Below are 13,218 nucleotides of genomic sequence, written 5' to 3' on the forward strand. Positions count from 1 at the left end.
TTGTTTTTTTATGTACCTTGAGTATACTGTTTTTCGTAATACTATTATTTCTCAGTTTTGAATCTCAATGTATTACGATAATTTCAATGGACGGGCAGATAAATGGATTATATATAGGTACGTGGTATATGTATTTATATTGTCTCCTGTACGAAGCTTGTGCTACTACTACTTTATATGATTTACGTTGTCATCACAATACTTCTTTCTCTACTTCACCAGCAATTAAAGCAATTTGTGGTTATCTTTCTTCAATGTACCATTGCACATACATACATACATTGAAAACAAAGAAGTGCTCCATGGAAATTCGAAAAATGATAATTTTTCAAAAATTATTTTAAACACGTACAGGTACATGTATGCTTGCATTGAATGCACATACCTGGTTATTTTTTATTAATCAAAATTATTGGTGACCCTATCGTCACATTGGAGTGTATAAAAGGTTTTTGCCATTGACAAAATTTTATTTATCCATTGTTACGAATATTATTATTGTTGCTGATCGAGCGATATTTTGTTTAAGATAGTATAATAATAATTATAATAATAATTATATTGTTAATAATTTTTATAGTCGTTAGAATAGATCGTTATTTATTTATAAGTTATAATATGAATAATAATAATAATTTTTTTTAAACTTAGTCTTTTAATATGTAAGAAATTTTTATGCATGTTAGTGGTGTATATTAGAAATCCTCGACGAAGGGTTTCTGGTGTATGTACATATACATATTGTATTTTTTTTTATCGGCAAGTAAGTATTTAGATCAGATTTTTCAAGATCATTCAAAATCTCAATTAATCGAGAGTAATAAAGAAGCGAAAAAATGCAGTTTCAGGATGCATATAATAATGCATTATTATAAATTATCATAGAATTTGTGGTACCTTGTCTCTCACAAATTTTTAATACTTTATTTACTTAATATACCTTGGCAGGTTACTGAAGTAGATTAATATTTTGCAACTTTTCTTACAATTGTCGTATGATATAGCAACGTGAGAAGAAGAAAAAAAAAACAAAAAAAAAAACCAACAAGAAAAACAAATAAGAAGAAAAAAATATTATAATATGACTATCTTTATTAAGAAGTGCCAAAAGTGTATCTATTATTGCTAAATTAAGTCGTGCACTTTGAGATGTCAATTTACTATAGTAACTTTGACTGAGATACAGTGCCCCATCCCATATGAGCAGAAAAATGATGAATAAAAAAAAAAAAATTAAAAAAATTGAAAAACATAAAAACACGTCTTTGTTAGATGTATAAAAGACAGTTCAATATATAAAAAAATTATGACCGTTCTCTGTGTAGTACTTAAATATTTAGAATTACGGTATTTCCATCAAGGAATAAATCAAAGAAATGAATCATTCAGGTTTTCTTATTTCATCCATATTTTTCAGAATAAGCGCAAAATAACGTCGATTAATATGAATAAATACATATTATATTCACAATATTGTAACAATAATATTAATAACAACTCACTTCAATCCATTAATCTTTCAAATGATACAATGTTGCTTCGTTATAAAATAAATCGAAATTCTCTGCAATAATCTATTAGTCATAATAAAAATCTTTTTTTAAAACACGCTACTTTCGGTTCAAAATTTTTTTGTTCAAAAAATTTTCAATCCTTGGTGCTATAATTTTTTATTTCACGCGTTTTTTTTAACGGTTTATCAATTAATGCGCATAATTACACGCACAATCAATTAAATTTTGCGGAAAATTTTTTTATATCGTATGTATGTGTAAAAAAAAAAAAAAAAATTTCGAACGATAGTAAAGTTAAAACTGTTGTACTAGCATTTGTTATTTCATTTTCAAAGAATTGTTAATATCTGTAAATAGAAAGTGTTTATTGTGGTTAATAACTATTAGTAATAATGAAATATGTATAATGTTGTATATGTATTATACTATAATTATGAATAATTATTGTGAACACCATTTCTCAAGACATCGATTTTTGATAAATAAATCTATTTCAGTCACACCAAATCAAGTGTATCACGTAGAGACATCATTAGGAATATGATGTCATGCATAATACGTGTAAACACAGTTCTCATAATTTTCATCATAGCATCCTTCGGTATTCAAAAAGTCTTCTACAGATTTTAAATATGCGTACGTACAATATTCCAAGTCATCTACATTGTCTAATTGTAAGATCTGTTGACTCTACTAATACGCTATTTGCATTGCAGAAAGACGATGTAATTATTTACTATAGTTAATATACATGTATATATATATGCATGCTTTTTGTCATAAGACTAACAAAAATTAAAAAAAAAAAAAGGATATGTTACTATCAATATGTAATTGAGGAAGGCTGATGTGAGGTGACGAAGACGAGACGTGGTTTTCGGAAATCTCTCAGAGCGTTTTATTAAAATTTGTCGGCAACGTCGAAATCATTACCAAATACTGAAATTTATAAAAGCTTTTTTGGCTGTAACTCTTGCTCCATTGCTCGCAGTATATTTGGAATATGCGCTATTGATTCCTCTCGAAAAATTATGTCGATATAGTACATCAAAGAATTGTTTCCAGCACTTTTGAAAGTCGTCAAAATTTTGACTAAAAGTCTAAAGGGGTTTGATGGTTTGATGGTTTATTGAGATCTTTCCCATGGCAATGTTGGGAAATAACAAGAAAGGTATACAAAGTTGAGCTATATTCAGAGTCTCAAATCCAAAATCTTAGCCTAGTTTGATATCTAGTGTAAAGAGGAGCACAGAATAAAGACAGAGAACTACGACATAGACAGGAGTAGAAATATAGAGATAGAAGGATGCAAAAATTGGAAGAGTGAAAGACGGCAAAGACAATGTTAGAAAATAAAACAAATGGAATAAAAAATAGAATAAAGTAGAAACATAGAAACGTTAGCCTTACTTTTTTTTCTAGCTCAAAATCGGTTGACTCAATCGATTCGAATGATTCTGTTTTGATTAATTCAATCCTCAGAAACGCAGAAAGCGCACCAAAAGGAGCGTAGAACCAACGGCAGAGAAATTACGAAGAAAAGACCAGCAGCCGAGAAATGGCAAAAGTCTTTCGTTTTTTGGCTATAAGTCTTGATCCGTTGTTTACCGCGTAAAAATGACGTCGATGTAGTGCATCTAAGATATGATTCACCTGTTCCTTGAAATCGGTTAAGCTTCGCCTGAAAAAAACCAGTCTTACAGCCTTACGAGTTCTTGCGATTATCAGAAGCTGGAAACTTTTTGTTTTAGAATTGTTCATCAGGACTTTTTTTCAGTAATTGGACCCTCAGGAATATGACCAAGGCATCCAAACGAGCATAGGACCAACAGCAGGGGAATTACGAACGAAATCTTGGATTTTTCGTGGTAACTCTTGATACGTTGTTCGCAGCGTATTCCTTATTGATATCTTTGGTATTGTTTATTGTTCAGAAGAAAGGCTTGGACGCACCGCAATATTTCCAGTATAGACAATGCGGTAATAAGCGTATTAAAAGGCATAATTATGCACGAGTTCACGATTCAGGAATAATGAGAATGAATCAGATTACTTTCTTGCCTCGAAAAACTGCTACCGTTATATTCGATTTCCTTCTCGATTCTTCGTTTCTCCATTTGTTTACACACATTCAAATAACAATTCTATATTTTTCAATTCTTTGGATAAAAACGCAACTGAGAACCACTGCTTCAACCACGTGGTTTAGACTAGCGGCATTTTGCCGTTGCGTCGGTACCCATTTTCATGAGTGTCTTTTTGTTGGAATGTACGTTGACAAATTTTTGCGACCAGTTTTCGGCGGGCAAGTGGGCCCAGGTGGGCCTGGGAGCGTCGGAGGGTTCTGCTCTATCGACTCTACCTATCGGGCTCTCACCGTCATTCCTAGCAGCCAAAGTAGAGTCGGTATGGAAGCTTGAGATTGAGTCGGCACAAAGTGAGTCCGTAAGACTATTTGTCGACTGCGACTTAGAAATGTTCATGAGCTCGATGATCCCCATGAGGAGACACGTAACCGCGCCCACCGCCAACCACCCCAACTACCACAGAGCATCTCTACCCAACGTCAACCACTTCCACCCACCTCCATCCTCCTCGTCCACCTCGTCGCCGTCTTCTTCCTCCTCCTGCCCCCGCCTCCCTCCCCCCCCCCCCGTCCTCCTCGTCGTCATCATCATCCTCGACCGCCACCGATCATCTCCAACCCCCACCAAACACTTCCTGCCCCCGCCAACCTCCGCCTAACCCCGCCTGCCACCTTCTGCAACCTTCAAACACATCCTACCACCCCTTGCCGCCTCCTACCTCCACCTACCTCCCCAACACCTTAACACCTTAACACCCCAACACTACACCAACCCAACACCCCAACACCACAACACTACACTATCCCAACATCCCAGACTACCTTACCACCTCCAATCACCTGCGACGACCTCCATCCTTCTTGTCCACCTCGTCCTTCTCCCCCCTCCTCCTCCTTGTCCTCCTTTTCATTCTCGACCACCGCCGTTTACCTCCTACCACCGCCAACTACCTCTAACGACCTCCCACTAGTTCAAATCACCTTCAGCTACTGCCAACCACTGCCAACCACCTCCAACAACCACCGATAACCACTTCGGGCTATACCTTGAACAGTAATACATAGTTTCAGTATAAGAACACTTCAAAAATATTGTGTAAGGATTGATATAATTAATAATATAATAAATTTTACTAGCGCATTTATAGCTATTGAATTTGTGCTTGGGCGAAAGATGAATTGAAATAATTTATTGTAAACATGATAAGTTTGAAAAATTTTTAAGACAGTATAATTGCAATTGCCATTAAATATTATAAAAATGTTGTATTCACCGTGCACAAATCCTCGTCCTCCTCGTCCGCCTAGTTCTCCTCGTCTTCCTCGTCCTCCTCCTCCTCCTCCTAGTCCTTTTCCTCGTCCACCTCCGACCACCTGCAATCACCGTCAACCACCTCCAACAACCACCGCTTACCACCTCAGGTTATACCTTGAATAGTAATAAATATTTTCAGTATTACAACATATCAAAAATATTGTGTAAGGATTAATACAATTTTTTTATTGACAAATTTTACCAAGAAGATTATGAGAAAATTATGAAAAATTGTAGAAATTTTATTAACGCACTGACAGCTACTGAATTTGGGCTTGCGCGAAAAATGAATTGAAATAATGTATGGTAAACATGAAACAGGAACCCCGGAGCGCTTGTCCTGGAACTCGAACTCCACCAGGTAGCGAACCTGGAGTGCAGGAACCATGGAGCGCTTGTCTTGGAAGTCAAGTTCCACTAGGTAGCGTACCTTGAGCGCAGAAACCACGGAGCGCTTGGTCAAAAGTCACCACATTAAGAACTTGGACAGCCAGAACTACGGAGTGCTTTTCCTAGATGTCAAGATCCACCAGGTGGAGAAGCTGAATAGCCAGATCTACGGAAAATTAGTCCTAAAGGTCAAAAGTCACCAGGTCAAGGACCTGGATAGCAAGAACTAGTCGAGTTTCACCACGTAGTGGACCCGGAGCGCAGAAACTACGGAGCACTTGTCCTGGAAGTTGAGTTTCACCAGGTAGTGGACCCGGAGCGCGGAAACTACGGAGTGCTTGTCCCTGAAGTCGAGTTGCATCAGGAAGCGGACCCGGAGCGCAGGATCCAGGAGGTAGAGAACCCGGTACTCGAAATCTGCGGAACGCGATTCTTATCCGTCCGCTCTACTGCACGGTGGTTTCCAGACTGAGGAATTCGGCTAGCAGATTTTCAAGCAGATCGATGACGTCAAGAGAAAAAAAAATTTGGGTGACGTCACTTTCTGAACATCAGAACATCCAAACTTTGGTTTCGAACTTTAATACTGTGTGTGATGATGTATGATGTATGATTTATGATGATATGATATGATATGATGTATAATGATTTTAGTTTTCACATTTCATACAAGAAATACGCACTTCATCCTTCCTGCCGATTCCAGACGCAAGCGGCCAAACCCTTCGATAGTCAGCCGTTGACTAGAGATATATTTTTCAGTTAACGGGTCAGCCAATAACGCTGCCGTTCTGCGACAGTTGGATGATAAAAAATTTTGCTCGTACCTTTCAAGTGTGTGTTAAAATACAATTGAAGTTTTAAGAAGCTTCATTCTTTCTGTCCCTATCACCTTATTAGGTCTTTAAATCACTGCACTACGTTAAATACTGTCTCATACACGGAGCATCCGTTTCATCTCGATCAAAATTAGCGCATCCGTGATGTATTACAGTTGCTCTGAATTTTTTTCCATCCGAACAATTTTCGAAAAAAAATTCTGCTTCTCTGCCCAACGTAGATACTTCACTTGCGACTAGCTAAATCAGCGTCTCGATTCTATGCCTACGAAAATTCAAGATCGAGAGAATAAATGAAAAGTTTTTGGAATAATTCTGTATACTAATGTTATGGAATACGTCGAGCGCGTGTCGAATAGAATCCCATTTCCAAGTGAATAATTCTTCTCTTTTCATATTATAGCCGTATTATTGTAGATAATCTAGTTTGTCTCCTGGAAAATTATAAAATTTATAAGTAAGAATTTCTTCTCTGCATGCACGATGTAAGGAGACTGTAGTGTGTAGATGTTTATGTTTACCCTTTTCAATCCTTTGCTTCCGATGAGAAGCCCGTAAGACGGCAATGCCGTCTAATAAACATCTACATACTACAGTCTCCTTACATCGTGCATGCAGAGAAGAAATTCTTACTCATACAAATCGGGCACATGAAAACAAATTTGAACTCACTGGTTATGAGAGAAATTAATGACAACAGAGTCAGGGCGGCTAGGTGGTCTAGTGGAGTAAGTCTCCGGTAAAGCATCGCTAGATTCCAGGTTCCTGGCTCCGTCGTTAATTTTTCAAATTCACCAGTTGTTCAAATTTACATATTCTCTTTAAAATCTATAGTATGCATCACGTATTAATCCTAAATGTATCATATATATCAATATCGTACATGGACCGCATATACATATATACATTTTGGTGTTTGCATCATTATTACGTTTGATCTATTATTATTTGTAATCTGTGTATACATGCTTCTGTCGGGTACCTATACTTTAATTAAATTACTGTTTTGCTACGAATTTTGGAAGAAATTTATTCTCATTAAAAATTTTTTGTATCGCCGACAAGTCGGTAAGCACGCACAGGTTAAGTACTGGCTTGGGCTTACCATTGCGAAGACTGTGTTAGAAGGTGAATGCAGCCAGCATCACGTCAAAATCGGTAACTCTCTGAGTTTCTGCAATAAGTTCTCAACTCTACCGTTGGAACATCTCAGGAGGCGCAAGCGTACGACGATTTTCGGTTGTCACATCAAAGCCCATTAGGGCAACAGTGTTTATATTCTTCAGTCAACGGAATGTAGCAAACATTAGTAATAGATCGCATATTTGAATTAAAGTGTAACAATATGGCGGACGGCGCAAGTGACGTATGCAACTCTGTCTTTAATTCCGTTTTTGGTATCATGCATGCAATAAAGTTATGAGTAAAATTGACTCGGGTGAATATCTGTTTTTTGTCCTCACAGTATATTCCATCCGCTCAAAATATTAACACTTTTTACCGCCGACGGCGTGGCGCTTCCGCGTCAATTTGACGCCCGTAAAATCCAGCATTGGGCGACTGACTAATGCTAAGTGCTTTACATGGTCTTGGCTATAAAATTCGTCTTCATTTTGTATCGAAAACCATGTAATTTTTCGGTTACGGCGAAAAAGTTAAACAGTTAACGACTGTTTAATAGTTACCACCACTGGAATTTTTACTTGGTGTAGTAGACTGGAGTTAATACTTACATAGTATTGGATTTTCGTAAATAAAATGTTCAGGACTAATAGCCAGAAAACCCCAAGGGAATTGACATGAATTTTGCAAAATTTTGTACTCTTCGACTATGCTGGATTCGTGCATTCACTATGCGATGTAAGCAAAGATCGATGTTCGTGCCAATCGGATCAGAAGACGCATGCATGTTGAGTTGTTGACGAGAATAAATATACCGGGTGGGCCAAAAAAACTGAACAGATTTAAAACATGAATGAAATCCAAACCCGTCGACCGATTTTCCGACACTTTTTTTACTTGAAATTGGAAGATTAAACCTATAGTTTTGCGTTTGAAAATCCGAAATTCCCACTAACAACATACACCTACTACTAGACATTTTTTTCTAATGATGCTACAGAGAAGAGTTGAATGCTCCGCGATGCAGCCCTTCTTCCATGAGTGATTTCACGGGGATTCGTGATGTAATACGTCCTTGACACTAATCATACTGTCGTGCAGAAGAATATAGTATGTACTACGACGAAACGGTGAAAGCCTTCTCGGATTTCCATGCAAGCCGGTCATATCAAGCTCTAGGTTATATTTTAGGTTATGTATTTTTTTTATAATCGTAATAGTAGATATCAAACAGTCAATGTAGTGATTCGGGAGAGTTTGGCAACGTTTTATTCTTAATTCAATGAGTACTGCTATGAGTTGTCTATGGAGGGTAAAGGTAAGGAGAAGTATCTGATATGGATTTTCCATCGAAAAAGTGTCCACCAAAAAGCAGTAGTAGTTCAACAAGTTACCACAAATGGCGCTCTTAATTAATAAGGGAAACAATCTGATCGGCGTTTAGCAATCAGGGTTCAATCGAGTTTAATCTGATTAGCGCTGTGTGGACCTTTTGCTGCAGCAGCGCCATCTTAGTTTCCCTCTACTTTACGGACACTTTATATACACGGAGATAGTCCTTCTTACCTTTGCCATTCATAGAGTTGTAACAACATAATTTCAGTTTGGCAATTGACACGTTTGATTTTGATACCTCATTCTTCAGTTTGAATAACTTCGCTCCCCTGCTTTGCAGATGAAAGATTCAATTATTTTTCCCATACGCAGCCGATCACAGCAGGATAAGTTTTTATGATCTATTCGTACAATGATTTGGCTTTTTGTTCAAAAATAAATCTTATTCGAATGTATATTGCTTGTATTATTTTAATTCTGTCTCTGTATATCGGTTTATTTCATACATAGATATGTATAGTTGAGCTGATGCGACTTATACAGTATAACGTATAATAGTCTTAATGTTTAAATAGTAAAAGTCTAAACTAGGAGCTGCCAAGAACAGCACGCTTGACACGTTTAAATCTGGCAAGCCCTCCGCCAGGATCACTTTGCAGGCCGCCGAAGGCTTCTCGATATTCGGACGCCAGTCGAGGGCTCAATTCCTGTGAGCTGCCCACCAAAGATGCCACGGATTCAGACTTTGATTCGTCAATCATGTTTACCGAGTGCCGCTTATCTCTTTCCATCACGTTCTTTCTTGACGTGATCTGTGTCCATTGGTGAAAAAAGTATGATACTTTAGCCAGATACTACGAGTATTAAAATAGCACAACTATATCAATGAATTTTATTAAAGAATACGAGTACTGAGGTCTTTGAAAGTCGCTTGAACCGAACGTACAAACCGTATGAAGAAAGTTGTATCATTACGTGTAATACGATAGTCATGTGATCAATCACGCCATGCTTTCATATTAAAATCATTTTAACAGCGTGCAGATTTAAAATTTCAAATTTTTAGTGTCAGATTAATATGACCTCAAACTCGAACCAAATACTTTTCCCACCAATTTTTCGTTCGCTAAATTGCGTAATTCAGATGCTGGAAGATGATTAATGATGTATACCAGATATTGCATGTCCTGAACTGTATCACATCTTTGAAAATGATTGTCTCGAAATAGCTACCCAGGAACAGTCATTTAAATAAATCTTTTAGTCAATATGATACCTTATGAATTCATTGACAGTTGCAAAATTCACGCGAAAACTATGTTATTTTGGTCTCTATGGACGAAGTGATTATCATCTTATACAGTCAAATGGATGTTCGGGTATAAATGTCAGGTTAAAATGTTCACAGATGAATTTTTGTTTTATATTTATCGTTACTTCGCTACGCCCCGAGTAATATTCCCATTGCATTAAATGTATCCACGTGGGGTGGTTATTCAGGTTAGAGCAATGCAAAAATTTGAAGAACTCGTGCGATGGAATCCCAACATGGAATACTGAAGTCGCTTGACATCGACATTTTACATTTTTACCTCAGATGTAGAATGCGATGACTTCCCGTGTTTGCACCACCAAGAATTTGACTTTGATAAGTATTTTTATATTCAGGACAAAAAATTATTCAATGACATCACCTACGCTGTTTACTCTCGTTTTATTTATGGTAATCCCGTGAAAAGATGAGTAGATCTAGATTGTCCTGATTGAAGCCATCAGATATAATTGGATCTAAATTTTGTCTTTATCGACAATCTGATTTAAACATCATAGGTACATAAGAAAATGGATTGTTGAAGTTAGCAGAATACGAGGTTATATTTGTTTAATTTTAACCTGATATTGTAAAATTTCGTACAAGATGTCAAACGGTTCAGATATAATTATATCGCGTCGGATAAATGCATCCCTGTTGTTGAAACTGTATCCGCTAAGGGTTGCTGTTTGAATCTGTACTTCTTTCCACGAAGACAAGGAAATTTTCTGGTTACAGCTGCTTCGTCATTCATCTTAACGACTTTTATCACTGATTTCACGTCAGTGTCAGATTTCAAAGTCAGAATGACTTTTATCACCACTGTCGTCGATGATACAAGTCACAGAATCAGGCCCGTGGTCTGATCAGATCCAATTATTACTATAATTGCATCCACCATTATTGCAATATGTATAGTTAAGTCTGACAACATATCTAACCAGATCCAAGCAATCTACAATTATATTCAACTACGTCCAATTGGATTGGTCCAGATTTGATGTACCAATTTGATCCAGTCATTTTTCCCCCAGATATATACTATTTACCCGTGCTGATTGCATCTGATTTGACTTCGCCTTCGCTTGCCGTCTGGCAAGAGCTCCACCTCCATGAAGTCGAACTGGTTGCTCATCTTCGTCAATTTCACCGCGCTTGCGCCGCATCAGAAAGTCAGTTTGCTCATCCTCGCCACCAGCGAAAAGGAACTCAGATGGGCTTTCATTTCTGGCTTCGTCACCGCGGTACTGGGCACGAATAGCGTAGGGTTCGGCATAGCTTGATCTGTCCTCTGCAAGGTGCGGACTTCCGTCCTCGAAGCTGTCATCATCAAACTCACTTCCTTCGTCAATCTCGTCGTCGTCCTGCGGTCTGTATCCAAGGAAGGCGACTCCGCTTTCAGGAATAACTGCGCTAGCACGTCTGCGTCGCGCGAACCGTTCCGGACTACGTTTGAGTCTATTATTAACAGCAGAAGAAGTGTCCTCGAGTAAACTCTGGTCCAATGAAACACCTGGTGGCAGTTCATCATCGATATTAGCCTGTGCTTGTTCGGGTATGATTATCGGATTCCTGATTTCTCGGTTGTTCGTTGTTGATGATATTTGCGGCTCACTCTTGACGAGGTAAACTTGGCGTGGGACGATGCTTCTTTTGATTGGGAATCTCGACATTTTGGAAGCGTCCTCGTCAGTTGCGCCGTAAGTTGGCGCAGACCGTTTGCGTATGCTTTCGTGGCGCAGCTTAGCCTTCACAAGGACGTCGGGATCCAGGGTTTCGACACCTTCGATAGCACGCAATTGTCTTTCATCTGCGGTGCTCGAGCGTTTTACTCTTTTTAAAATATGTCGTTTAGCCTTTTGGTGTGGCCTTCGAATCCCGTCGATGATTGATCGTTTTGAAACACTTTTCCGCTCGCTTGGTGCATCTAAACTTTGATTATTCTCAACCTCGTCCTCTTCATCCTCGCTCTGCATTGCATCATACTTTGCATTGTTCACTTCGATTTCGCGTATTTTTTGCTTCTCTTCTACACCCCGTTTGATTTCTTCTTTTATTGAGTCTATCCTCTGTTGGATCTGTTGCTCGACTCTTTTCTCGTAATCAGTGTCCAGGTCATCATTAGCGAAGTTTTTAGATTCCTTCTTCATATCATCACTAAAAGAGTCCCCGGTTCTTTTCGCATCCCAGTCCACGCTTGCGTCGGATTTTGTATCAACATTCATCGATTCTTGTTTTAAGCTTTCATTTGTTTCTTCCCGGCCTTTTAGAGTGTCTTCTTGTGCTTCGTGGCTGGAACTCGATGATACCGCGACTGAATTTTGATCTGTTTCCCGTTTCAAATTATCAAGAGATTCCTCACCCAGGTTTCCAAGACGCTCCAGAGGTCCTTTTGCATCGTCGCTCAGGTTAGTTGTGTCATTTTTTTCAGAACTACCTCCATTGGCTTCGGTGTCGTGTCTCTTCACCCGGCTATCGGATTTTTCGGCCTTTTCTGAAAGTGACGTTTCTGGTCTAATCTTTGCGCCCTGGATGTTAGAATCATCCGTTTCGTCGGTATCCCCGTACGGTTCGTCTTGATCATCGACACCCTCGTATTCTTCTTCTAAGACTTCTGCTTCTCTCTTATCGACTTCTTGATTATAAAAATCATCATCTTCCGCTGAATTCTGAGGGAGATCAACTTTTTCAGACTCTTCACTGTTCTGCGAAACTTCCGGTGCATTTTCCTTGTAGCCGACCGGTGCTTCTAAGTCTTCATCATCACCCGTTTCTTCATACTCTGTAGATTTTTGTTCAAGGTCGGCTTCATCCCCGAGGTTTTTGCTGTCAAACTCCGACTCGTGCAATTTTGCGTCATCTTTTACAGCAGAATAACCACCTTTGTCGTGTACGAGGCCTCTCACCTTTGCAAGAGAGCTCCGAGTCATGAGATCACTCTGCTTAATTGCCCTGGATTTCGGCTTCATTGTTTTCATTGAATAGGAATTTCTCTTCCCTTCCTTTTTACCGGACTTTACTTTATCCTCCTCCCTGGATTGCGACAATTCCGAAGATGTGGTTTGTTGCTTGCGAAGATCTCTCTTATCCTTACAAAGGACAAAGTCGAGAAGTTAAGGGAAATAAAATGAGTTATCCTTTATGAAATTTATACCGAGAAAAAGCTGTGAAAGTTCACAGATTGAGCATCTAACTACACATGCCCGAGTATTGTCATGTTTTCACGCAGGTTAGTCTCCTCAAGTTTAAGCTGCCAAACAAGTGTTATGGATTTTATATAGGTGATGCGAATTTTTTCAGGCCCA

At 38.4% G+C, this 13,218-nt stretch overlaps 1 protein-coding gene across 1 annotated transcript in view; it reads right to left on the bottom strand.

The window, feature by feature from the left end:
- Positions 1–9,074: 9,074 nt before the first annotated feature.
- LOC124309459 (probable serine/threonine-protein kinase kinX) overlaps positions 9,075–13,218 on the bottom strand; it is a 65,331-nt gene continuing 61,187 nt past the window's right edge. Inside the window, exon 3 of the mRNA XM_046773123.1 lies at positions 9,075–13,002. Within this exon, the coding sequence (XP_046629079.1) occupies positions 10,933–13,002 (2,070 nt within the window). The 3' untranslated portion in view covers positions 9,075–10,932. The remainder of the gene's footprint in view (positions 13,003–13,218) is intronic.

Source organism: Neodiprion virginianus, chromosome 7 (genome assembly GCF_021901495.1).
Source record: "Neodiprion virginianus isolate iyNeoVirg1 chromosome 7, iyNeoVirg1.1, whole genome shotgun sequence".
Lineage (NCBI taxonomy): Eukaryota > Metazoa > Arthropoda > Insecta > Hymenoptera > Diprionidae > Neodiprion > Neodiprion virginianus.